The sequence below is a fragment of the Capricornis sumatraensis genome, chromosome 21 (assembly GCF_032405125.1).
Source record: "Capricornis sumatraensis isolate serow.1 chromosome 21, serow.2, whole genome shotgun sequence".
Lineage (NCBI taxonomy): Eukaryota > Metazoa > Chordata > Mammalia > Artiodactyla > Bovidae > Capricornis > Capricornis sumatraensis.
This window is the reverse complement of record NC_091089.1, coordinates 3,450,833-3,477,913: the sequence shown is the minus strand read 5'-3', so window position 1 is coordinate 3,477,913 and position 27,081 is coordinate 3,450,833. Positions and strand designations below refer to the sequence as shown.

General features: G+C 49.7%; 1 protein-coding gene across 1 annotated transcript in view; it reads left to right on the top strand.

Annotated features, from left to right (window-relative positions):
- The window catches only part of ATP9B (ATPase phospholipid transporting 9B (putative)), a 154,254-nt gene that overhangs the window by 118,376 nt on the left and 8,797 nt on the right, over positions 1–27,081 (top strand). The window contains exons 13-20 of the mRNA XM_068993543.1: positions 2,195–2,337; positions 11,085–11,197; positions 13,877–14,122; positions 22,067–22,228; positions 22,797–22,889; positions 24,213–24,296; positions 24,395–24,565; positions 26,932–27,030. Of these exons, the coding sequence (XP_068849644.1) occupies positions 2,195–2,337; positions 11,085–11,197; positions 13,877–14,122; positions 22,067–22,228; positions 22,797–22,889; positions 24,213–24,296; positions 24,395–24,565; positions 26,932–27,030 (1,111 nt within the window). The remainder of the gene's footprint in view (positions 1–2,194; positions 2,338–11,084; positions 11,198–13,876; positions 14,123–22,066; positions 22,229–22,796; positions 22,890–24,212; positions 24,297–24,394; positions 24,566–26,931; positions 27,031–27,081) is intronic.

The window sequence follows — 27,081 nt, the reverse complement described above, 5'->3', positions numbered from 1 at the left end:
TATTTGGAGTAGGTCTTAGAAAATTTCACAGTTGCTAAATTAGTAATATAATGAGCTTAAATATGTATATGGTATCTATTATTATAATACTCAAAATAGTAGGCTTAATATATATAGTTTTTGTTCAGAAAAAGTATAACTATAAAGTATAGGGTTGGCAAAAAGTTCCTTCAGTTTTTAAGTAAAAGACATGTTTTTCATTTTCACCAAGAATTTATTGAACAACGTATTCTCCATTTTGTTCCACTACCTTCTGCCATTTTTCAGTAACTTCATAATTCCATCATTCCAAAACATTTTGTCTTTGTGAGCAAAGAACTGTTCCAGGTGCATTTTTAGTCCTCCATGAAATGGAAATTTTTTCCACTAGGAGAATTTTGTAAAGACTGAAATCAATGGAAATCTGCAAGTGCAGTGTCTGGTAAATACAGCGAATGAATCGGGACTTCCCAGCCAAGCTGTAAGTTTTCCTTGTCAGCAAAAAAGCTTGAGGCCTTGCATTATCATAATGGAAGCTGATGTGTTTTCTGCTGACTAATTCCCCAGGCTTGTCATCGAGCACTGCTTTCAGTTGGTCTGATTGGGAGCAGTACTTGTTGGAATTAATCGTTTGGTTTTCCAGAATGAGTTCATAATAGAGGACTCCCTTCCAATCCCACTATTTACACAACATCACCTTCTTTGGATGAAGACCGGCCTTTGGTGTGGTTGGTGGTGGTTCATTTCCCTTGCCCCATGATCTCTTCCATTCCACATTATTGTACAGTATCCACTTTTCATTTCCTGTCACAATTTGTTTTAAAAACAGAACATTTCATTACGTTTCAGTAAAGAATTACATGTGGAAATATGATCAAGAAGGTTTTTTTCACTTCACATATGTGGAACCCAAATATCAAAATGATTAACATACCAAGCTGGTACACATGGTTTTCAACACTTGATTTGAAAACTTGATTTTGAGTATGTTGGCTGTGTCCCATGTGGTATAACGTTGATTAGTCTCAATTAATGTCTCAATGTGTTTGCTATCAACTTCCACTGGTCTACCCAACTGTGGAGCATCGTCCAGCGAGAAATCTCCAGCACGAAACTTCACAAACCACTTGTGACATGTTTGATCAGTCACAGCAATTTCTCCATAAACTGCACGAAGCTTTTTTGTGTTTCAGTTGTGTGTTTTCTTTTCTTGAACTAATAAAGCATAATATGCCAAAAATGTTGCTTTTTTTCATCTTCAATATTAAAATGGCTACACAAAAATTCAGCAATTTTATTCTTTTTTTTTTAATGCATGCTGTGACAACTGTCACAATCTTAACAAAATTGTGTCAATGAAGTTAGAGATAACTAAGTGCTACTGTGCTACTAGAGTCATTTTACAGAAAAAAACAGAAGAAACTTTCTGGCCAATCCAGTACCAGTTGAACAGAGGCCTGTGTTTTGAAGTTCCATAAAATTAGAACATAACTAAAAAGTAAGTTAAATATCTAACTAAAAAGTAAGTTAAAGTAAGTGATGATAACTATTCTGTCAACTTGGTGTTTGAAGTTTGAGCTTCTAGAAACTTTTGGCATTAAAAATGAAAATTATTGGACTGACATTTGATCAAGATGTCCAGTGTGAATCAGAGTGAACATAAGCTGTTTCCTCCCTGTATGGTGTTATCGTCTTAGTTGAAGGTGTTTTTCCTTCACATGCAGTGGCTCTGCTCTGTTTTTATGAACGTGATGCTCAGGGGCTGGTGCTCGGAGGGCCTTTGCCCAGCCTCCTCCAGAACCTGCTCCCCTTCATGACCTCCACATGGGGGAGCTTCTCCTTCGTTCTTGTGAATCACGGGGGTGGATGTCAAGACCCCTCTCAGATACTGATGCTCAGTGATTCGGGGCGATTTCCTCCCACGTATTGCTGGCCCCTTTGAGCCTGGACCCACGCTGCCGTCCACCTCTCCCAGGTCCATCCAGCTGCATCGCAAACCAGGCTGATGGGCGAATGATGAGCAACTGGCTGAGAAGGGGCCTGCCGACTTAGGTGTCAACAAATTCATTTCTCTTAAAGTCTGAAATCCACTATGATCTATCTCTTCCACCTCAAATTACAGAGAATGCATGTCTCTGTAAATAAATTTTTATGGAAAGCATGCTGGACATGAGGTGTTGAGTCACTAACGACTGCAGTGGGTTTTCTCTGGCAGTTTGCGTGTGAACCTGGACATGGGCAAGGCTGCCTACGGGTGGATGATCATGAAAGACGAGCACATTCCCGGCACCGTGGTCCGGACCAGCACCATCCCGGAGGAGCTGGGGCGCCTGGTGTACCTGCTGACCGACAAGACAGGTGCCGCTCTGCCCACGCGCACCTAGAGGGGTCTGGGCGGGGGTGGGGGGACCCTGGCCTGCCTATGCCCACGCATGTGTAGGGTGTGTGTGCACATGTGTGAGAGTGCTGAGTTCACAGCGTTTCCCAGACTGACCGCGAAACTGGCCTCCAGCCAGTCTCCCGATTCTGACATAAGAGGATCATCAGAATTAGCAAGATGTGAGATTCTTAGAGACTTTTAAAGACTGACTTCTGTATTTTGAACTTCCACATCCTTACACTTGTGTAATTTTGTTCTATTTAACTGCCTGTGTTACACCTTTCTGGTAGCTTCTTAAGAGCTAAAAGGGCTTGTTTATTATAGAATGATAGTTACAAACTGGTAGAAGAAAATGAGGATTAATAAGATCTGTGAATTTGATGTTTGTTTTAACAGTAACATTCTCCAAAGAGCCTCTCTACAAATGGTTCTTCCCCATTGGGTTCCCTGCTCCAAATTTGCTTTGACTTTATTTCATTTTTTTCATCAAAGAATTCTTGTCAATTCATAACATACTAAATAAATGACAAATTGAGTCCAGAACTATAACAAGAGCCATATCTAAGGGTTAAAATCCCTTCTTGATTGACTGATCAATGGTGTAGATTCCTTTGTAATTCTTAGCCAACTAGAAATAAAATCTATAAATGGTAAAGAAAATATGGGTTTCCCATATTTTACCATACCATTGGCAGTGGTAAAGAATCCCCCTGCCGTTGCAGGAGACACAGGTTTGATCCCTGGATCTGGAAGATCCCCTGGAGAAGGAAATGGCAACCCACTCCAGTATTCTTGCCTGGAAAATCCCTTGGACAGAGGAGCCTGGTGGGCTACAGTCCATGGGATTGCGAAAGAGTCGGACACAATTTAGCAACGAAAGAGCAACAAAGAAAATATATGTCAATTACAATTCAACCTTCTTTTTAATAAAATATTAGAAAAATCCTCACTGTAGTCAGGAAGAAGAAAGACTAACATGTACCAAGCTTTGACATTACTCCAGCTACTGCTGTGAGCCAGGAACTAGAAACAAGATCCACAAGCAAAAGAAGCAACAAATATTTACAAATATAATAATCAAGGAAGTCAGTGGCTGAAAATAGAAGTCAGTGAAGTGGCAGGCTACAGATTAAAATAGCAGCAGGAATAAAAGTCGCTCCCTTACGTGTGGAATAGACTGAAGAATGATTCCATTTAGAATCGCTGACGTCCATGTAACCACGTGGGTGCAAACTTGAGGAACCTGTGGGCACACGTGAAGGCAGTGAGCAGAGCTGAAAAGAGCTGTGGGAGACCGACGCAGTACAGAGGTGCCCATGTCCCGACGGTGAGGGCTTGGTGTTGTGTGGCAGCCAGCCTTCACACAGGGATTACAGGTTTCTGGCCGCTCAGTCAGAGTTGTTGGATTGTGTTTGGTCTTCAATTAGGGCTTGTCTCTGTGGGACGCTGAGGAATCTACCAGGAAGGTGATACTCGGTGAATCAAAAAAACTCAGAAATAGCGACCTGAGGAGCTCGGGGTCAAGAAGGTAGGTGGAGGAAGTGCCTTCCCAGCCTCACTGCGCTGATGGGAGAAAACTTGAGAGTTAGCCTCGAACAACACTGGAAAACGCGCAAACTGCCCGTAGCTGATCCAGAGATTGAGCTGTTTCTGGAAAACAGCTGGAACTTGTTGGATGGAGAAGCAGGCACACAGCAAACCCAGACCCCTATGAAATGTTACAGACGTGTCAGAAATGTCTCCAGAACCAGCTGAGTCCTGGAGAGGTGGTCAGTCCACGGCCGGCAGGCGTGGGTAGGGAGGCACCCGGCTGCTGTCGGCAGAGAGCACCGCCCCGGTGGACGGCTGTCGGTGAACACAGTCGGGAACCACGAGCCACCCCCAGGAGACAAGCGTCCCAGTGCCGACAGGCAGGCTGTTGCCAGAGAGGGCGAGTTCATGACTGTGTACCTTGAAACCCGAAGAGCCCCGTGGAGCTTCTAGAGTGGTGAGAGAGCTTAGTGAGTTTACACGTGTAAACTTGGTATCAGCGTTGAACTACATTTCTCTATACCAGCAACAATGAGGACACTTAATTCTGAAAATGCCAATTAGAATAGCAACAAGAAGTATAAAGAATTAAAAAATAAATTCTAGCAAAAAATGGGTAAGGACTATGTGGATATGTGTGTTTAAACATTGAAAGACCTTACCGAGACCAAATTAAATGTATGGCCGCCCTGTTCTCCTGAGCAGGATATCCTAATGCAGGAGGGCGTCATTCCACCTTCATGAAATGTCTGACGTGTATGTACAGACAGGACTCGCCAAGTCTGGTTGCAGTTGGTGGGAGCAGTCCGCGGCAGGCTACCTTGTCAGGCGGGTCTTGGCCTGGTCAGCCCAGCGTTTGTGCCTCGGAAGCGTCTGTTCCCTGGGGAAGCGTCTGCGCTGGGTGACGTGGCAGCCCTGCGTCATTTTACATTCCTGCCAGCAGCAGCCAAGGGTTCTAATGCATCCTTACCCTTACCAGCACGTTCCGGGTGTTCCTAGCAAAGTTCTGGCCACAAGAGCCAGCAGTGCGTGTGAAGGGCGAGCGTCCTCGCCGGGACGGTGGTGCCGTGGAGATCCTTGCAGGGGCCCACGCAGCAGCGGCCCCCGCAGGGCGCGCCCCCCAGGTGTACGGGGCGGGGAAGGGCTGGGGGCTCGGCACGTCCTCAGGCCCGGCCCCCCACCCCCAGCCACCACTCCTGCCCCCTCTCAGGGCCTCTGTGGTCACCTCCTGCCCCAGTACCAAGTTTACTTCATTCTTCCCAGGGGAGCAGGTGCCGTCTGGACCAGAAATCCTCGTGTGGCCGTCGTGCGTGATCACCCTGGGGGGCACTGACCTGCTGTTTCACAGAAGTGTACAAGGTTCATGCCTGACAGAACGTGGTCAGCTCGAGTCTCTGTATCTGCTGGTGTGATGTCATTAAGTCAAGGTTTTGTGACGATATTTGTCCTCCAAAGCCTAACTGTTGTTTTGCATTTTAAACAATAACAAAGTTATCATTCTGTAGCTCCTCCGTTTCTCTTTATTGAGTTGGAGTTACAGTCAGGGTAAGGATAAGTGGTTTTTGCCCAGAGTCATAAAAACAAAGCCTCGTTTCTCCCACAGAGTACTTTTAAAAGGCTACTTTAGGTTTTGGATAAATGATCTTGGTTCCTGAGATTTTAGGGAATAAAAAAAAAACAGAATAATTGTATAAAATAGAGAAAAATTTTTTCATTTCGTCTTCTAAACTGGAAGCCTTCAGCTCCTGATGTAGCTGTGCGGCGGTGTTCTTGAGTTCCTGGGTCTGGCCTGCCTTTCAGGCCCCAGGACGGCTCCCAGGATGAGCCGGCTGTGGGCACCCCTCCCATCGGAGGCTGGGTTGGGGGTGAGCTGCTGTCAGGAGCCTCACGGGGCTGGCGGAGCTGTGAGGTAGGCCTTCGTACGGCTGTAAATTGGGTTTGCGCTTCATCAATAAGCTTTCTGACAAGAAGCGTCCATCAGGGTGTCTCTCATTTGCCGCAGCAGAACAGAAAATGAAGTATTCCAATAATTGCATTACAGTTTCCTCCTCCTGGACAAGAAAGCCGTGTGCTATAATTAGGTTTGATTGGAGTGCACGTTTCCGGTAAGATCTGAAATTAATGATGTTGCCATAGTGACACATCTGAGGCCGCCGGTGCGTGAAACATAAAGTAATTCACTCGACAAGGGTAGACATCTGTTAGCTGCCAGGATGCAGAGCGTGCTGACACTGACCAGAAATACTAGGCGTGGTGTGATCAACGCGCAAATGATGCTGAAACCGGAGGACAGGCTGTGTGCCCCGAACCTGCTGAGAGGACGTTCCCTCTCCCCGCCGCCCCCAAGATGCCATTGTTTGAGAACAATGCTGCCGAGGATTCATAAATTTTAAAACTGGACTTGGGTGCAGCCTGTTAAAGCAATACATTAATTCCTTTGTTAGTTTTTGTCTTCATGTAGAACAAAGCCATTCCTGAAACACCCTCTGAAACAACAGGTTCTCGGTTGCATTGTAATCATAGCATCCATTGCCCAGCACACTGCCTTGCTGAGACTCGACTCACAGGGAACTTTGTAGGAGGTGGTGGCGGCGCGTGGAAGCACCGTCTCCCTGGTTTCCAAGGGCACCAGAGCATAGGTGTGCCCAGCAGTGTGCACACGTGCATGGGGTGTGTGCTGGTGGCCTGACCCCAGAGGACCACGGCGGTGTCTCCTGCCTGGTGAGCCCGAGTGGGGCCTCAGTGAAGCAGCCTGAACAGCCTCGCTGGTGTGGTTGTTCACCGACGCGGGTGACCGGGTGTGAGGGAGGGGGACAGTGGGGTGCTGGCCGGTGCCAGTGCTGCAGGGCTCACGGGAAGGCCTGGTGTGCTGCACGTAGAATGTGACTCCCCGTTAAATAATGTCGAATGTCTGCTTACATGGTTTGGTAAATTAGCCTTATCACTTTAGAAGTTTTGTTTCCATTACTGCACCGTAAGATAGAACGCTGTTTTTTGGTTGGTTGGTTGGTTTTGATTCTGTTTATTTTTTGTTTTATTTTTGGGTGCCGTGAGTCCTCACTGCTGTTTGGGGGCTTCTCATTGCAGTGGCTTCTTGTCGCAGAGCAGGGCTCTGGAGCACACGCGCTTCAGAAGCCTCAGCTCCCAGACTAGACTGCAGCTGTAGTAGCTGGGCTCATGGGTTTAGCTGCCCCACTGCCTGTGCAGCCTTCCTGGCCCAGGGATCCACGCTGTGTCTTCCGCGCTGGCAGGCAGGTTCCTAGGCAGTGGGCAGCCAGGGGAGTCCGTGAATGGGTATTTTAATCCCGCCACTTAGCCGCTTCCCTGTCGCCTTGTGGCCCGTCCCTCAGCCACTCTCTGAGGCTGGTGGACGGCCCAGTCCGCACCCGGCCTGCGTCGGAGGCCGAGGACTCGCTGTTGCTCTCGTTGTCACCTGTCGGGCTGCGCTTACTTTACTTTCTTTTATGCATAGCGTGGCACACTCGTGGAGGAGGCGGCGTGTTTCTGAGTGGCTCCGCAGATACTGGCACCAGAACCTGGTTGTCAGTCAAGCCTCAGGTTGCAGCAGCGCCCCGCGGTGGCAGACGTGCGATCTGCTATCAGAGGGTCCGTGTTGTCTCGCTCGCTGTTTCACTAACAGCCTGACCGCAAGTGTTGCTTTGACTTCTCCATGCCATAGTTACTTCCATTTAAAGCAGGGATGGGGGACTTCCCTGGCCCACTGGTTAAGAATTTGCCTGCCAGTGCAGGGGACGCTGGTTTGATCCTTGGTCCTTGGGGATCCACGTGCCTCCAGGCGGCCGAGCCTGTGAGCCGCGACTGCGGGAGCCTGTGTGCCCTCGAGCCGGCGCTCCACAGCAGCAGAGGCCACCACCACGAGAAGGCCGCGCCCGTGATTAGAGAGGCCGCGCCACAACGCAAGAAGGCCTGGTCGCAGCATATATGTACGTGTATATAATGGAATGCATTCTTCTGAGAGTGTTCGTCAAAACAGTCTCTTAAGTAAATCTCCTATCGGGGGCAGGGGTGGGGGGCGAGAACCCATGAGGAGGGTCCGACGTGTGCTGTGATCCCGTGCTGTGCGTGTGTTTTCACACTGAGGTCCGTGCTTTTGTGAGCGTTTTCATATTGAAGTCCTGTGTTTGTGTGTGTGTTCTTATCTTGAGGTCACGTGCTTGTGTGTATGTTTTCACATTGAGGTCCGTGCTTTTGTGAGTGTTTTCATATTGAAGTCCTGTGTTTGTGTGTGTGTTCTTATGTTGAGGTCACGTGCTTGTGTGTATGTTTTCACATTGAGGTCCGTGCTTGTGTGCGCGTTTTCATATTGAAGTCCTGTGTTTGTGTGTGTGTTCTTATGTTGAGGTCACGTGCTTGTGTGTGTGTTTTCACATTGAGGTCCCGTGCTCTGTGTGTGTTTTCACATTGAGGTCCCGTGCTTGTGTGAGCGTTTTCACATTGAGGTCCCGTGCTGTGCGTATGTTTTCACATTGAGGTCCGTGCTTGTGTGTTTTCACATTGAGGTCCCGTGCTGTGTGTATGTTTTCACATTGAGGTCCCGTGCTTGTGTGTGTGTTTTCACATTGAGGTCCCGTGCTGTGTGTATGTTTTCACATTGAGGTCCCGTGCTGTGTGTGTGTTTTCACATTGAGGTCCGTCCTTGTGTGAGCGTTTTCATATTGAGGTCCCGTGCTGTGTGTGTGTTTTCACATTGAGGTCCCGTGCTGTGTGTGTGTTTTCACATTGAGGTCCGTCCTTGTGTGAGCGTTTTCATATTGAGGTCCCGTGCTGTGTGTGTGTTTTCACATTGAGGTCCCGTGCTGTGTGTGTGTTTTCACATTGAGGTCCGTCCTTGTGTGAGCGTTTTCATATTGAGGTCCCGTGCTTGTGTGTGTGTTCTTATGTTGCGGTCCATGCTTGTGTGAGCGTTTTCACATTGAGGTCCCGTGCTGTGTGTGTGTTTTCACATTGAGGTCCGTCCTTGTGTGAGCGTTTTCATATTGAGGTCCCGTGCTTGTGTGTGTGTTCTTATGTTGCGGTCCATGCTTGTGTGAGCGTTTTCACATTGAGGTCCCGTGCTGTGTGTGTGTTTTCACATTGAGGTCCGTCCTTGTGTGAGCGTTTTCATATTGAGGTCCCGTGCTGTGTGTATGTTTTCACATTGAGGTCCGTCCTTGTGTGAGCGTTTTCACATTGAGGTCCCGTGCTGTGTGTGTGTTTTCACATTGAGGTCCGTCCTTGTGTGAGCGTTTTCATATTGAGGTCCCGTGCTTGTGTGTGTGTTCTTATGTTGCGGTCCATGCTTGTGTGAGCGTTTTCACATTGAGGTCCCGTGCTGTGTGTGTGTTTTCACATTGAGGTCCGTCCTTGTGTGAGCGTTTTCATATTGAGGTCCCGTGCTGTGTGTGTGTTTTCACATTGAGGTCCCGTGCTGTGTGTGTGTTTTCACATTGAGGTCCGTCCTTGTGTGAGCGTTTTCACATTGAGGTCCGTCCTTGTGTGAGCGTTTTCGCATTGAGGTCCCGTGCTGTGTGTGTGTTTTCACATTGAGGTCCGTCCTTGTGTGTGTGTTTTCACATTGAGGTCCCGTGCTGTGTGTGTGTTCTTATGTTGCGGTCCATGCTTGTGTGTGTGTTTTCATATTGAGGTCCCGTGCTGTGTGTGTGTTCTTATGTTGCGGTCCATGCTTGTGTGAGCGTTTTCATATTGAGGTCCCGTGCTTGTGTGTGTGTTCTTATGTTGCGGTCCATGCTTGTGTGTGTGTTTTCACATTGAGGTCCCGTGCTGTGTGTGTGTTTTCACATTGAGGTCCGTCCTTGTGTGAGCGTTTTCACATTGAGGTCCCGTGCTGTGTGTGTGTTTTCACATTGAGGTCCGTCCTTGTGTGTGTGTTTTCACATTGAGGTCCCGTGCTGTGTGTGTGTTCTTATGTTGCGGTCCATGCTTGTGTGTGTGTTTTCACATTGAGGTCCCGTGCTGTGTGTGTGTTCTTATGTTGCGGTCCATGCTTGTGTGTGTGTTTTCACATTGAGGTCCCGTGCTGTGTGTATGTTTTCACATTGAGGTCCGTCCTTGTGTGTGTGTTTTCACATTGAGGTCCCGTGCTGTGTGTGTGTTCTTATGTTGCGGTCCATGCTTGTGTGTGTGTTTTCATATTGAGGTCCCGTGCTGTGTGTGTGTTCTTATGTTGCGGTCCATGCTTGTGTGTGTGTTTTCACATTGAGGTCCCGTGCTGTGTGTGTGTTCTTATGTTGCGGTCCATGCTTGTGTGTGTGTTTTCATATTGAGGTCCCGTGCTGTGTGTGTGTTCTTATGTTGCGGTCCATGCTTGTGTGTGTGTTTTCACATTGAGGTCCCGTGCTGTGTGTGTGTTCTTATGTTGCGGTCCATGCTTGTGTGTGTGTTTTCATAGTAAGTGATCCACGCACAGTGGCTGCAGTCTCCTGTCAGGCTCATGAGTAACGTTGGGACCTCCTGTGCCACTTTTACTGAGAGCTCACTGAGTTTCTGAAGTACACGGCCTCCCCTCGGCCTCCCCTCTGTCATGCTGGTACTTCACTGCGCCTGTTGTGTATCTTTCTGGTTGGAGGCCGAAACCATGGGCCCTCCTGAAAGTGGTTTTCCCGGGTTGGTGGTTGGTCCCAGGCTGGGTGAGGAGGGCACACAGGGTGGCCCACGGGTTGGAGAGCAGCTGGGAAAGCGCCTCTGCCTCCTCTCCTCCTCTCTCTGCGACTCACGTGGTGTCCAGTCTCGAGAAGGTTGTTTCTGTTCGGTGGAAAATACTTCGTGGTTCACGACAGATTCATGTGAAAGGGACAGACGTTCTGATCTCGGCTGTGGGTCACTTTTCCAGTTTTCCACCCGTCTCTCTCTGAAGGGGCAAATCTGCCTTGGACCAACAGTAGATCTGAACCGGGAGATAGAGCCCGGACTTTTTCTGCAGAACCAGAACCCCCCGCCCCCAGCCCATCATTGGGAATTACTGAAAGGGAGCCTGACACTGCGGGAAGAGCACCGGTCCTCATAGTGAAATGGAGCAAATGAGGGTGGTATGGACAGCACTCGGTGATGCTTAGTGTGGCAGAGCGCATGCTCGGGGTGCAGGGCACAGCCAGCCCTGCGTGTGACGCATTGGGGCCCAGCCTTGAACCGCCAGCGAGCTCCCTGCATTGACGGTGTCCTGCTGTTTCTGTCCTAGGAACCCTCACCCAGAACGAGATGGTGTTTAAGCGGCTGCACCTGGGCACCGTGTCTTATGGGACGGACACAATGGATGAGATCCAGAACCACCTTGTGAATGCCTACGCACAGGTGAGCGGGCCCAGCCCTGCAGGTGTCTCCTGCCAGTGTGCCCAGTGCTGCTGCGGTAACAGGGCCTGTCACATGCCAAGCTGCAATGCAGCACCTTCCCCGGCGACGCCTCGGCGTGGCTGTATGCATCAGTTCAGTCGCTCTGTCCTGTCCGACTCTTTGCGACCCCATGAATCGCACCACGCCAGGCCTCCCTGTCCATCACCAACTCCTGGAGTTCACTCAGACTCACGTCCATCGAGTCAGTGATGCCATCCAGCCATCTCATCCTCGGTTGTCCTCTTCTTCTCCTGCCCCCAATCCCTTCTAGCATCAGAGTCTTTTCCAATGAGTCAACTCTTCTCATGAGGTGGCCAAAGTATTGGAGTTTCAGCTTCAACATCAGTCCTTCCAATGAACACCCAGGGTTAATCTCCTTTACGATGGACTGGTTGGATCTCCTTGCAGTCCAAGGGACTCTCAAGAGTCTTCTCCAGCACCACAGTTCAAAAGCATCAGTTCTTTGGCGCTCAGCTTTCTTCACAGTCCAACTCTCTTATCCATACATGACCACTGGAAAAACCATAGCCTTGACTAGATGGACCTTTGTTGGCAAAGTAATGTCTCTGCTTTTCAATATGCTATCTAGGTTGGTCATAACTTTCCTTCCAAGGAGAAAGCGTCTTTAATTTCATGGCTGCAATTACCATCTGCAGTGATTTTGGAGCCCAAAAAAATAAAGTCTGACACTGTTTCCACTGTTTCCCCATCTATTTCCCGTGAAGTGATGGGGCCAGATGCCATGATCTTTGTTTTCTGAATGTTGAGCTTTAAGCCAACTTTTTCACTCTCCTCTTTCACTTTCATCAAGAGGCTTTTTAGTTCCTCTTCACTTTTTGCCATAAGGGTGGTGTCATCTGCATATCTGAGGTTATTGATATTTCTCCCAGCAATCTTGATTCCAGCTTGTGCTTCTTCCAGCCCAGCGTTTCTCATGATGTACTCTGCATATAAGTTAAATAAGCAGGGTGACAATATACAGCCTTGATGTACTCCTTTTCCTATTTGGAACCAGTCGGTTGTTCCATGTCCAGTTCTAACTCTTGCTTCCTGACCTGCATATAGGTTTCTCAAGAGGCAGGTCAGGTGGTCTGGTATTCCCATCTCTCTCAGAATTTTCCACAGTTTATTGTGATTCACACAGTCAAAGGCTTTGGCATAGTCAATAAAGCAGAAATAGATGTTTTTCTGGAACTCTCTTGTTTTTTCTTAACACAAAGTATATTGTCAGCCTTATATTCAGTTTTGTGAAAACCATCTCTTTTTTCTGTGAAGTGCACCCATCTGGCATGTACTTTACTTTTGAGATGCTATCAAATGAAAACAGCCTTACCTGAGTGTGTGTGGGTGATATGTATGATCAGACACCCCCAGAAGTACTCATCTGTGCACAAACACAGAAAGTCAATTTGGATGTCATTCATTTCAATAGAGTATTTTGGAACCTAGAGTATTTATTAATAGATGAAAAAAATTTAATGCAGGACTACTATGAATATGACTTCAGTAGCTCCAAATGTTATTTTACTAGAAAAAATTAAAAGCAGAAAAGATGTCATATAGACACAGCAAATAGTATCCCATCTAAGAAGAATCTTACAAACGTTTTTTAGTGAAAGCTATGTTCGTTGGCTGGTTATCCAGGTTTTTATGTGAATGGATTTCTTCCTTCCCTTCTGCTTGTTAGTGTTAATGAGATGACAATAATTTAAGTCCACTGTAACGGAACATGAGTCTGGTGCAGCCTGATCGTACTTACACCTGGGATCCTGAGTGGACTTGAGTGGAGTGAAGCACTCAGCCTGAGTCAGCAGGAGCAGGGCTGCTTGGTGGCTGTGTGGGTGTGCGGTCAGGATGCAGGTGTGGGTGGGGGGTGCAGGCTGGAAGGGGCGCCAGCTGAGCAGGGGGCCACCCCCTCCTTAGCCGGCTCCGTGATTAACGGGCAGATGGGCGTCGCTTAGCTGCTCTGCACAGCCACCCAAAAGCGGAGAGGCTTTCCAGGGGTGTCAGGAGTTACCCTTGTGTTCCGTGGAGAAGCATCTGATGGGCCTTGGGGTCGGGGTCCTCCCACAGCCCCACCCAGGAGGAGGTGAACAGGGTTGTGGGTGGTGTGTATCCAGGGCTGTCAGGAGGCAATTACTATATCCAACACTCCTTGTCTGCAAACCAGACAGTTAACTTCAGAGACTGATGCAAAGCCAATGAGTCCATAGTATTAAGGGAACCATCCTAAATGCTTTTTCCTGCTCTTAACTTCGGACCAATTATGCACACAGTTTTTAAGGAGAAAGGAAAGCACGTGGGAGTCTTCTGTTCTTAACTTTGCTCTTAGAAGTGGTGGATAAACAGGAATTGTTAAGGACTGGGCACATGCATGACAGGCTGCAGTGAATCTACTAAAAGGAGATGGCCAAATTTTGAGTACTGTACCAGACATTTCGGTTACTGGACAACCGGGAAATGTCCAGGCTCCTTGTGGCCCCAGGATCCCCAGGGGCGTCGTTGCCCCGTGGGTCACGTGCAGGCGGTTGTCATCCCAGCCACTCTCCAGCCCGGCCTGGCCGTCCGTGACAGGCGTGCGTGTGGGTAACTCCAGCATGCGCCCGCTTGCCTCTAACCCTGTGACATCCGTGTTTGCAGACACAGTGTCAGGCTGGCGGAAGCAGCACCATTTCAACCCCTCCGAGGAAAGCCGTGTCGTCGGCGCCCAAGGTGAGGAGGAGCGTGAGCAGCCGGGTCCACGAGGCTGTGAAGGCGGTCGCCCTGTGTCACAATGTGACGCCTGTGTATGAGGCCCGTGGCGCACCTGGCGAGACCGAGGTTGCCGAGGCAGACCAGGACTTCAGCGATGACAACCGCACCTACCAGGCCTCCAGCCCTGACGAGGTCAGTCACCGAGGGCCGCGTCCCAGGCAGGCCCGCAGGCGCAGACAGCGCCTCCCCTGGCTCCTCCCGGCCCCGCCAGGAGTGCTTGCTCCGTCTTCTCGTGGGGTGAGGAGGGCTTGTCCGTGGTTTTCAGAATGGGCTTTCGCCGCAGGCCAGTGCCCTCCTGGCCTAACCCCTGCCCTCACCCCGTCCTTGTGGGCAGGCGCTTTCTCATCCCAGAGCGCCCTGGGATTGGGTACAGGGAGGCAGGGAGCAGGACCTGTTGCCTGCTGACGCCATGAGGTCTGCAGGCTGCATCCTCCTGTGATCTCTCTCCAAGGCAATCACCAAGCTTGTAAGTCAAATCTCCAGGTATTTTGCTAGAATTTAGGTACAGTATGTGTGTGTGTGCACGCTCAGTCACTCAGTCGTGTCCAACTCTTTGCAGCCCATGGACTGTAGCCCACCAGGCTCCTCTGTCCATGGGAATCCCCAGGCAAGAATACTGGAGTGGGTTGCCATTTCCTCTTCTGGGACATCTTCCCCACCCAGGGATCAAACACGCATCTCTTCCATCTCCTGCATTGGCAGCCAGGTTCTTCACCACTAGTGCCACCTGGGAAGCTCAGTTCTAGAAATGCTGTTTATTCCACAGGTGGGGCCAGCTCTTCTCCATCCTGGAGATCCAGTAGGTCATACCACAGCTGAGGCCCACCGCCCCAGTTAGTCCCCCCGCCGGTACTGCCAGGCTCTGAGAGGGTGCAGGCCGGGGTGTGCAGCGCAGGGCCCACAGCCTGTCCTGACTTCCCGATGGCGAACCCCCAGTGGAGCAGCAGCTCAGGGCATTGACAGAGCTCCTACTACAGCTGTGGTTTTTTTTAATTTATTTTTGAAGCTCTCGTTACAGAGGTATTTCCATTTTTCTTAAACTGAAGTATAGCTGATAGACCGTATGAGTTGCAGGTGTACAAGGTAGACTTGCCTGGTGGCTCAGTGGTGCACAGTTTGTAAAGGTTAGAATCCGTGTATAGTTGCTGTAAAGTGTTGGCTGTGTTTCCCGTGTTGTAGCCTGTTTTGTACATAATGGTTTGTGCCTCTTCCTCCGCCCGGCCTGCCCCTCCACCTCCCCCGCCCCACTGGTCGCCACTCTGTTATCTGAATCTGTGAGTCTGCTTCTCTGCTGTCACGTCCACTGGTGTGTGTGGCTTCCCCAGCAGGGCCAGCAGGAGCCTGCCCCATGGCTCAGCCTTTGCCTTCTGTGAGGCACAGTGCCTGTCTTCCCAGTAAGTGCTGGGGAACCTGTGAGCTGTGAGCCGGGCTGTGGTCAGCCGTGGGGACGCCCCGCAGCGCAGCTGAGCCTTCGTGCAGAACAGGGATCCAGGCCGTGGGACACAGCCTGGCCATGGGATCCACCCTTGGGGCACAGCCAGGCCGTGGGATCCACCCTTGGGGCACAGCCTCCAGGCCCCACGTCCCTGGTGAGTGATACAGCGGGCAGGAGCGCAGTCCCATCCATCCCCCCCTGCTCTGCTTGATAGACCACGTTGACCAGCAGGTGTGTAGAAACCTCCTTTCCACCAGAGCTCGGTACGGCCTTTGGAACCGTGTGTGTATCACCTGGAACACACGTCACTCGCGGTCGCAGTGGACGTGGGGCCTGGGCCGCAGAGGTGGGTAGTCAGGTGTCCGGGAGGCTGGCCTGGCCTCGGGTTGGCCTGGAGCAGACACACGTTGGAGGGGAACGCTGACCCTCTTTTTCTTGCAAAGGAGTTATACTTTCTAGTGTTCTAGAAATCCTCTCGAGTTCCATGTGATTACTTATTGAAACGTATTTTTTCCTAGTCCTGAGCATGGAAAACTTAGACCACAGATGTTTTCCAAGGAAAATTTTATTGGAAGTTTTAAAAATCTTATATGTTTACCTTATTACCTTCCAAAAATAAATACAAAGTTTTATTTAAAATACTTAGAATTTTTATCTTTAGACTTTTATGTTAACAACATTTTTTAAATTTTAAATTAGGAATTCACAATAGAGAGAGATTTCAATGATTCAAAGATTTCCAAAACTAAATTAAAACTACTAGCCTTATATTTAAATTTTTTATTTCAAAATTTCTTCCTACTTTAGAAATTGGACAATGATTAAAAATGGCAGGCCATTAAATAACCTCTAAGAAATCCCTAACCCATATTTCAAATCTGAAAATGAAAAGACTTGACTTCATCATAGTTTTTAAAGCACTTTGTGGACGCAGTGTTTGCAGGTCCCTGAAGCCCAAAGAAAATCATCAAAACGGTTCATTATTTCACTTATTGAACTTTGCTGCAGTTAGGTTGACAGATGATAGCATTGTTTCCCAATCACCAAAGTACTGTTTTAAAAGCATTTTTTATTGAATAAAGTGGTAGAATATTGCACCCTGGAGCTTTTTTCAGGGAAATGGCTTAGTTGATGTTCTCTCCTTACCCTCAGCCTTGACCTGTCAGCATGTGTGCAGTTAATAAGCAACCTTATCATTTAGGAGACTTAACCGGCTTTGTATACTCACGTCAACACCATACTCACTCTTATAATCCCTATTTGCTTAGGCTCCTGTGTCATCTTAGCATCAGAAAGTGTGACTTATTGAGTAGAATGTACTGGTTTCTGAGTCTCTCATATTGCAGCAATTCTTCATGTTCATTTTTCTGAAAAGAGAGCATCTTCTGACTCACCTAAGCATGTGCACAGATGCATTTCTCCTGTTCCAGGAATGGCGTCTGGGGGTTGACTTCAAGCCGTGAGAGGCTGTCCAAGGCATGGTCCTTGCACACTTACAGTGACGAGCGTGCTTGAAGCTGTCACGTGTAGTGGGGGCTGGGCTGTCAGAGCAGGAGTAATTTCGTATTCAGGACCTGCAGCCTGCTTAGGCTCCAGCTGCTGTTTCTTATGATAAGTGATCAATATTTCATTTTCTCCAAGAGAGTAGAAAGTTTCACTTGCCTGTCACTTTGCCAGTACAGCCTCAGCATAGCAAACTCCAGCTTAGCAAGCAGACAAATGTTCCCGGAAATTCCTGGACAAAGTTAAAACCCAGCCCTGGTAAGCTCTGTGTCCAGTGCAGCTGCAGAAGCTGAGACCAAGCCAGTGTCACCAACGGGCGCCACCAAGTCAGCTCAGGGGCAGCACCTCGGGCACCAGGTCATCACCTCCAGTGAGCAAGGCCAGCACGATGCAAACCCAAGACCCCAGTCAGCTCGGCTCAAAATGATCGATAGGCTGAGATTTTCAGTGACTTAAGCCTGCGAATCTGCTGTTGTTAGTAACATTTTCCCCTTCACCTCTGTAAGTTCTGTCTTAACTATTATTTCAGGGTATGGCTAGTGTTGTTCATGTGGACGTGTCTGCGCAGGAATCAGCTGAAATTAATGACAAACCACGAGTGGATTATTTACAAACAAAAGAATGACCGTCCCTAATAGCATTACTTCTGATTTACTCCAGTGTATGCTGCATGCTGTAACTTTACACTCGTTTTTTTGTGTGTGCTTATTGAAGCAGGACTAACTACGGTGTTGGGTCAGCATGTTTATGGGGAGCAGCTCCCCGTCTGTGGCGTGAGTCCCCCTCCATGGCCCTCAGGAGCAGGACAGAACACGAACCACACAGCCTGCCCTGAGTATTGACTGGCAGCTGTTCCAGGTGGTCAGCTTGCACATTTTGTTCATAATTCTATCAAATTATAGCAGTGATGGCAGTACCGCAATTGGAAATGAAGATGTGTCAGTGATCAAACTGTGATTTATACGGTGCGTGGTAGGAAAGGTGTCCCTGGAGTGTAGCTGGTGGCTATGCAGATGCTAATATATGGTAAAGGAAACTTCTAATCTTTCAAGAACGACAGCACAGACTTTGCTGAATAATGGAATTACAGCGAAAATTAATAACAAAATCTGCCCCACACTGGCTGCCTAGCATGGAGAAGTGTGAGAGCATAAACAAATTGCCTGTGACAGTGATTGCCCAAGCATGTTACTAACTGGCCTGTGGATGAGATTTAGCTCAAGCTCCCATTTAAATACGTATTTTTCACACTTGCATTTTAATTATTTTGACCTTCATATTATTTTCAATAATCACATTGTTAGAAATGTCTAAAAGCCAAGTTAGAGACGCAGTCATCCTTCCATCACTGACCGCATCCAGAGGGAGCAGGAAGGGGCAGCAGCTGCTCCAGCCACCCCTGCACCGCTTCTCTGTGAGGCCACGCACCTGGCCCCTGCCTGGCCCGGCGGCTCTCTTTCTGCGAGTGTCCCCTTAGAAACACCACACAGCAGTGGTGTGACCCGACGCGAGGGTGACAGCCCAGGAGGAGCCAAGGCCGTGGCCGTGCACCCCAAGCAGCTCCACCCAGGCCCCCCTCGTGGGAGCAGTCGACAGTGGGGACTCCACCTCAGCCAGCAGACAGGCTGGGCCGAGCCTTGCACATCAAACCAGGGCTGCGCTGACAGCAAGGAGGGGAGCAAGTGAAGCTGGTGTCCAGCCGAGACGGTTGAGAAGACGGCAGAGCCAAGGAAAGTAGGAGAAAGCAAAGATAGAGGAGAGCATGAAAGTAATGACTGAATAAGCAGTAAATTCAAAAGCTGATCCTTTGAAAATTAAATAAAGTGGAAAAACTTGGCAAAAATAGTAAACAATACAAAACAGTGACTGCAACCTAAGTGCACACCTGAAATTATGCCTGTGAAGAGTGTGTGACAGACAGGTGGGCTTAAGTTTTAGAAGAGCATACTAGACCAGCCTAGATGCTCAGACTTTTTAAAACCTCTAATATCCATGTTCAGGAAGAATACAGATTAGCAGAATGGAGTGTGAGAACTACATGAAACCTCGGTAGGCCAGAAAAAAGGAAGAAACAAAACTCTCTCCCTTTTTTCAATAGATACTGTGATTGTCTTCATAGAAAATCCCAAAAGCTCTGCGGAAAGTTTAACTTTCTCCTAAGACTTAATAAGTGAGTTTACCAAAGTTGTGTGTTATGATATCCATATACAAGGATTACTCCTATTTGTATATACCAGCAGTGAGCAGTTAGAAATTGAAATTTTTTAATGTACCATTTCTAGCACACACACAGAAAACTATGAGATGTTTAAGGATAGATCTAACAATACGTACAGCATTTGTATGCTGGAAAGTAAGACAGTGAAGAAAACTTGAGGACAGTGTATGTGAGAAATGTACACATGGATTCGAAGACTTTCTGTTACTGTCAGCTGATTTTTTATAAAGGTGCCATGGAAATCCGTTACAGGAAAGATGATCAGAATAAATGGGGTGCAGAACATTTGAACAGCCATTTGCAAAACAGAGCCTGAACCAGTATGTCTCACTATTATAAAAATTAACTCAGATTGGCCATAGACCTAAATGAAAAACCAAAAGTATAAAATTTCTAAAAGACAACGTATAAGAAGATCTTTGTTGGTTTGAGTTAAGCAATGATTTTGTGGGTCACAGACAGTGCAAATTGTAAAAGAAAAAACTGTTAAATTAGACTTTGAGGTAAAAATCCTATATTCTTTGAGAAACATTGTTATGAAAACGAAGACAAGCCACAGACTTCTAGGATGTGTTTGCAAAATACATACCTGATAAATGACCAGTAACCAGTACAGATAAAGAACCCAAAAAACTCATCATGAGAAAACAACCACCCAGTTTAAACAGAAGCAAAAAATTTGAACACCTGTGCCACCACAAACAGGTGCGAACGCTGGCTGTATGGAACCGTAGAGCAGCCTGGGCGCTTCTTTCGAGCGATGACATTTTGCTTGTGAAGAAGTGGCTAACCATGAACTAGTGACTTCTAGGGTGAAAATTGGGTTTTTACTCTCAAAGCCCAGATTACGCTGGATGAGCTCTTCACCCCCGTCTCTTCCAGGACCCAGAAGCCTGCCTCACACAAGCCAGCGCTCAGACAGGGCTCCACGTGTTCCCTCCTGTCATCAGTGCCCCATTGAGCTTCCCGCTGGTCAGCCACCCTGAAGAAGAGACTGCTTCTCCTTGGCTCAAGAGGTGTCTGCGTTGCTGGTCACTGGGGGTGGCGACCTGAACACAGCGGGCGTCAAGCGTCTGCCCCGAGGCTGTCATAGACCCCTTCACTGTTGTCCAGCTCCATAACCGGGCAGTCATTTCTGCCCCAGGGGTCTGAGTGGACCGCTGCCACCCAGTCTGTGCGGTGCCCCCGGGGGCAGGCATGGCTGGCAGAGCCTCCCCTCCTGACTGCCGGAGTCATGTGAAGAGCCTCCCCCACCCTTGGCTGATGCCCTTCATTCTGAGTTGGGAAACATTATGCTCTCAAACAGCATGTGTGTTTTAATTGCTTAATCATCTTTAGGAAGAAAATACAGTCAAACTGTCAGTACTTTAGAAATTTTCCTTCCTTTCACTGCCACATGTCACACCTCTGGATATGAAGTTACTCCTCAAGTCCGTCTAAAAAGAACAGCACTAGTTTACTTCAGATGAACAGAGCGCGCGGCCTGGACTCTGCGAGGCTGACGGCAGCCCCGAGGCACGCCAAGGCAGGGTAGCGAAGCTCAGAGCCGGGGAGACCCTCTGCCCTCACATGCCCCACGGCCCCGTGCACGTGCCCACAGGTGGTGGTGGCTGGGGTGCTGAGCACATGGCAAGGAGTCCTGTGCGTTCCTGTCCATCCTCTGTGGCTGTTTGTTTACAGCCTGCTCAGAAATGTTAAGTTTTATTTTATCAGAGAGAGTTCTGCCCAGCGCTAAGCAACTGACATCAGAACAGTAACTAAAGTGTTTATTCTAAAGAGTCTGTACCATTGACATTCTGAACACTTTTCCTTCTGTTGGCAACAGACAGTTAAACCACAGAATGCTCACTAAGAACAGCTACACGGATGCTAGGCTAGGTAGCAGAAGCCCAACTGATTTTTTGTGATAAATGCTACCTCCAAGGGGTTGTGAAACCAAGCATAAGCTAAATAATAAACAGATGTGAGTCACCAGATATAGAAACTTGCATCTTGACTGCAGCAGGCCCAACGAGATGATAGGGTGTTCACAGGAAGATACAATTTATAGGTCAGGATGTAATGGTAACCTTTCACTGCGTATGCTGAAGGCGAACCTCGGGATCTGGATCACGTGCAGATACAAAGAGGTTGTGTAGGAACGTGTACGGAGTTTCACTTTCCGTTCTCACTTGCGTGGGGCGGTGGGGTAGTTGACTTGCCCCCCTTGACATGCCTCTGCTGATGCCCGTGTGTCCCTTTTGAATGCTGTGATTTGGGGAACATCACTGGTGCTCTAAATTATAGTCCTGTAGCCTCGTAGCATCTTGCTAGGGCCTGGCCTTCTCTAGTATCCTAGTAACGTGTTGGAAATCCAGGGAAGGCGGGTTCTGATTCCAGCCCCACGGGGACTCACTGCGACATGTTCACATGCCCTTGGACCCTGGCGTGGCCAGGGGCCCCTAGAAAGGCCTCAGAACAAGCAGGGCCCCTAGAAAGGCCTCAGAACAAGCAGGGCCCCTAGAAAGGCCTCAGAGCAAGCAGGGCCCCTAGGAAGGCCTCAGAACAAGCAGGGCCCCTAGAAAGGCCTCAGAGCAAGCAGGGCCCCTAGAAAGGCCTCAGAGCAAGCAGGGCCCCTAGAAAGGCCTCAGAGCAAGCAGGGCCCCTAGGAAGGCCTCAGAGCAAGCAGGGCCCCTAGGAAGGCCTCAGAGCAAGCAGGGCCCCTAGAAAGGCCTCAGAGCAAGCAGGGCCCCTAGAAAGGCCTCAGAGCAAGCAGGGCCCCTAGAAAGGCCTCAGAGCAAGCAGGGCCAGCCTTGTCTCCTGGTGGCGTCTCAGCGAGCTCGCTGACGCTGGCCTGATGCCCTCCCCCCCACAAGGAGCGGTGGCCTTACACCTCGCCGGTCCCCCACGGGGAGCCTCACACCTCGCTGGTCCCCTGCAGGTGGCCCTGGTGCAGTGGACAGAGAGCGTCGGCCTCACGCTGGTCAGCAGAGACCTCACGTCCATGCAGCTGCGGACCCCCAGCGGCCAGATCCTCACCTTCTGCGTCCTGCAGACCTTCCCCTTCACGTCGGAGAGCAAGCGCATGGGGGTCATCGTCAGGGTACGCCCGCCCCTGCCCCGGCCAGGGTCGGCTCTGCTCACTGCAGGGCTGCTGAGGCTCCCTGCAGGGCTTTATGCTTGTCCCAAAATTCAGACTGATAACTTATGCTCCAGTGGTCGTGGCGACTAAGGCGGAGAGAGTATAAGGTGTTACTGGTGAGTTTTGAAATCAGCTCGAGCGGCTTTGTTTTCACTGCAGTAACCGCTGAAGAGTTTACCTGAAGACTGACTTACGACCTTGAAGTCGCTGTCAAATTTTTGTAGCAAATACCACACATACATCTTGGATGCTGGCTAAACTAGAAGCTCATTCACACTGTGAAAATTTGAGAGGATTTACCTTGCAGTCCCAGGCACATGTGTGTGTACAGGTTTTACTTCAGAAGCCTCAGCACAGCACCTCGCAAGCTGCCGTCGTGGCCTCGGCTGCGATCGGCCTGGGCGCCCAGGGAGGACGCGGCCCTGCGGAGGGGTTGAGTAGCCCACCCGGAGAGAGGCGCTCTCGGGGGCTGCTGTCTCGGGCTGTTCCCTCTGGGCAGCCTGGCCTCAGCGGGCGTGTCTCGTTGCAGGACGAGTCCACAGCAGAGATCACGTTCTACATGAAGGGCGCCGACGTGGCCATGGCCTCCATCGTGCAGTACAACGACTGGCTGGAGGAGGAGGTATGTGCTCGCTGGCGTCTGCGGGCCCTTGACGCAGTGCAGGGCGTGAGCTGTGGGCACTCACTGGGGTCACTGGATGCACCGAGGCTCCGGTTTCTCCTGGACACCAGTCAGCCCGTAGAGCAGAAGAGGTGGGAGAGCTGGTGATACAGCACGCATTTGCTGTGTGAACAGCTAGCGTTTGGGGTTTCGTGGATATATGCAGGCAGGTCCTTATGAAGACTATTTTATGTTGGTGAAGAAATAGAAAGCATCACTAATCAGTCACTAAAAAACCTGAAATAATATTGTCTTTATATCTGGAGTTATATTTTAACCTGATACTTATTTTGTAACCTAAATTATTATAAGATTTAAGTTAGAATTTTAATCTAATTCTAATTTGTACATAAGATTCACTTTAAACATGGAAAGTAAGACCTAGATATAACCAATCCTATATTTTCATCAAATTCTCCCTAAATAAGTATGACTTGTACTTGTTGTTCACATTTATGTGTTAATAAGAAGTTAGATTCAGAGGAGAACTAACCCCCTGGACCCATGGGCACCAACCCCCACCGTGCCTGTTGTTGCCAGGGTCCAGTGCGCCCCGCCCCCACTGCACGCCTGGAGTTGGTCTGTCAGTCCAGAGACCACAGCCCACGTCCATGACGGTATTGGCGATATGAATCAATAGCTCCTTCAGGCACTGGATTTAATCAGGGACATGAATAAATTAAACTCCCTGAAGACCTAGTAAAATGCCATAAAAATTACTTTTGGTCATAATGATGTGCAATTAATTATAAAATCCTTGTTTAATTTATTTAGCTTTATGAGGTCAAATCAATAAATGTCTTGCAACAGACAGATAATGTCAGATTGTTTTTCACAAAGATAACTTTATTAAAAATCCTTTATGCGTTTATTTCCAACATTGTAGTTTCTTCTGTGGACACATCTTTCAACCCCCGCCTGCGTCTTTGTTGTAGTACTGTTGTTGTCTGAGGGCCTTCTGGTTTATTCAAAAGCCCACAGGTTCTTGGAGCCTGAGTTTACAGGGGCTGTTCTGTGTCAGGGAAGCACCCGAGTGGAATTTTGGTTATAAACTTTTTCCCCAAACTTGAAAAACAAAACCACCAACACTTGCCCTCGAGCGGTGGCAAGGGCAATGGTGTGAGGCCTACCCCCCAGCACCTCCTCTGAGGACCGCGCTGGAGGCGCTGGGGGCGGCTTCTTCTGCGATGCTCCTCTGCTGCCCACTCCCGGGGAAGGCCGTAGTAGTGACCGCAGGGGGTGCCGAGCCCGTGGCGAGCCTGTGACCTGCCTGTGCTCTCCCAGTGTGGGAACATGGCCCGCGAAGGCCTGCGCACGCTCGTGGTGGCCAAGAGGGCGCTCACGGAGGAGCAGTACCAGGACTTCGAGGTGAGCGGGCAGCTCCCCTGGGGCCACTGTCGCTGGGTGGGCAGGACGTCCGGCCTCAGTCGGTCCAGCGTGACTCCCGGCACCACCGTCTTCCCCAGAGCCGCTACAACCAGGCCAAGTTGAGCCTCCACGACCGGACGCTCAAGGTGGCCGCGGTGGTGGAGAGCCTGGAGCGGGAGATGGAGCTGCTGTGCCTGACAGGCGTGGAGGACCAGCTGCAGGCGGACGTGAGGCCTACCCTAGAGATGCTGCGCAATGCTGGCATCAAGGTAGGGTCCGGGAGTGATCCCCCGAACCAGGTACCCCACCCCCAGAGGTGGTCCCCTGGAACTCAGTACCCCATCCCCCAAGGGTAGTCCCCTGAGACCAGGTACCCCGTCCCCTGGGGGTGGTCCCTTGGAACTCAAATAAGACAGAGCGTGGAAGTGTCTGTAAGCAGAGGTCTCTGCATGACCCTCGAAGAAGAAACCAGCACATCTGGAAACCTCTGTCCACAGCTGGACATCCATCCTTAGAGGTTCGGGCGGTTCCACGCCGCCCCCAGCCTGCAGGCACTCCCCGGGCGGGCCGGTTGCCCCCTGGCCTGGCCTGGCCCAAGGTGCCCGCACCGCAGCTTGTGCCCACTTTGGGGGCTTCCCATGAATTGCATGATGCTGTCTGCTGACTCACAGACCGGCTGGCTTCCCAGCGGCTTGTCCTCTTCGGGTCCGGGGAGACAAGGGCTTTGGGTGTAAGTTTTAGCTTGTTTTCTTGCCTTCTGTGCTCTCACTGAAGCTGAAGTGCAGTTATCAGGGGGCAAGAAATGTGCTTCCTCAGAATAGGCCCTCCACTTTTGAGAATTTTACTGAAAAGAAACACTTGTGTCTTGCTGGACCAGAGAGCAAACTAGGGGAAAATGTCAGGACACAAAGCCATGCCAGCTTCGGATAACAATACCCTTGGCACACCTGGATGAGGGCACCGTGACAGCACAGAGGAGCACAGGAGATTGCCCGCCCACTGAGGGGCGCAGGTCCGAGCTGCTGTCCAGGTGGGAGTCAGAATTGGAGAGCGGCTCGGACTCCAAGCGCTGAGCCAACCTCAGCCTGTCTGGCCAGGAAGTTGGGTGGAGACGCGAGACGGATTAGAGCGGACAGCCTGCCCGTTCACCGTGTTTCTTCCTGAGCTCCGCCCAGTCCAGCTCTCGGGTGTCCTCCTGGGTGGTCGGCGAGCGGGGCAGCGCACGCATCCCCTGTAGAGGTGTGGGTGTCTGCATTAGCTGCTCCCTGAGCGCTGGAGAAGGGCTCGGTGAGGTTCTGCCCTGGTTCCTCCCCTTTTCCCACCTGCAGACGCAGACTCCTTCGTCCCGCCCCGTGGAAGGACGCGGTTCCGCCCAGTCCTCTGAGCCTGAGCCATGGTGCTCGTGGGCCATGTCACCGGACTGTCAGGAGCGGGGCTTCTTGTTCTGTGGCTTGTTTCCAACCCTGACACAATGAGGTGTCATGATCTTAGAGCTAGGCTCAGTGAAGTCAATCTAAATGTGTAGCGGAAATAAAAACACACAAATCCTCAGACACTGAAAGGAGCCACTGAGCAGAGAGCCAGTATACCATGTAAGTTTGTGTCCTATGCCCCAAAATTCATGCTTATGTATGATACAGAAAGCACCTGAAAAATTCAGATGATAAAAACCACCTATGTTACAGGAAGTAGGTATAAACCATTCCATTATGTATAAAGCTTTTGCTTTTCAGGCTGGGGAGATTTACACACTAATACATGTATGTGTGTGATATTTATAAGTAAGAGTGGTCTCAGGAGTTCCTTGGTCGCCTAGTGGTTAGGATTCTGGGCTTCCATGGCCCAAGTTTAGTCCCTAGTTGGGGAACTGAGATACCACAAGCCACAGGGGGCAGCAGAAGTTACATAACTGCAGTAATAACTGGGCTAGATCTTTTTATTTTTCATGGTCTTGTTCAACATGCCTTATTTGACATAAACAATTTCTGGCTTAACTACTGCCCGTCTACCCATCTTGAACCCCAGCTTTCAACTGAGAGCTCACACAGGAATCTCGGCCACGAGGCTCCCGCCCCAGTCCTTCGCCTGCCCCAGCTCCAGCTAACCCATCTGAACATTACTCTGCTCTTGCTATTTCCGTTAGCACATCATCTGAGATGTTTCCATTCCGTCTTTACAGTCTCCAGTGCACAGAGCGGTGACACTAGGCACACTTACACTGCCGTGCAGCCGCCACCTGCCTTCACTCGCCAGTCTCCAGCTGAAACTGCCCCCTGGGCTGCCAGCTCTCCCTCCCGCAGCCCCAGCACCTGCTGGTCTGCTTGGTCTCTCTGAGTCCGACTCTAGGGACCGCATTTAGGCACAGTCAGCAGTGTTTCCCTTGGCAACTGGTTTGTTCCACTTAGCACAGTGTCCTTGAGGTTCGCCCCCATTGTAGTAGGTGTCGGAACCGCCTGCCCTGTATGGAGGGACCACACTGGGTTTCTCCACCGTCCGTCCGTGGACTCTTGCCTCACTTCACTTTTTGGCTGTTGTGAATAGTGACGCTGTAGATGCAGATGTCTGTCCAAGGATAGAGACTTAACAAGTGAGCACATGACAGGACTGGGGCTCACGCACTGGAACTGTCTCCTAGATATGGATGCTGACAGGTGACAAGCTGGAGACTGCCACGTGCATCGCCAAGAGTTCTCACCTGGTGTCTCGAACGCAGGACACGCATGTTTTCAGGCCAGTGAGTGTACATCCACATCCCTTTGAACTTTAAATGTTTTGAATTAAAATT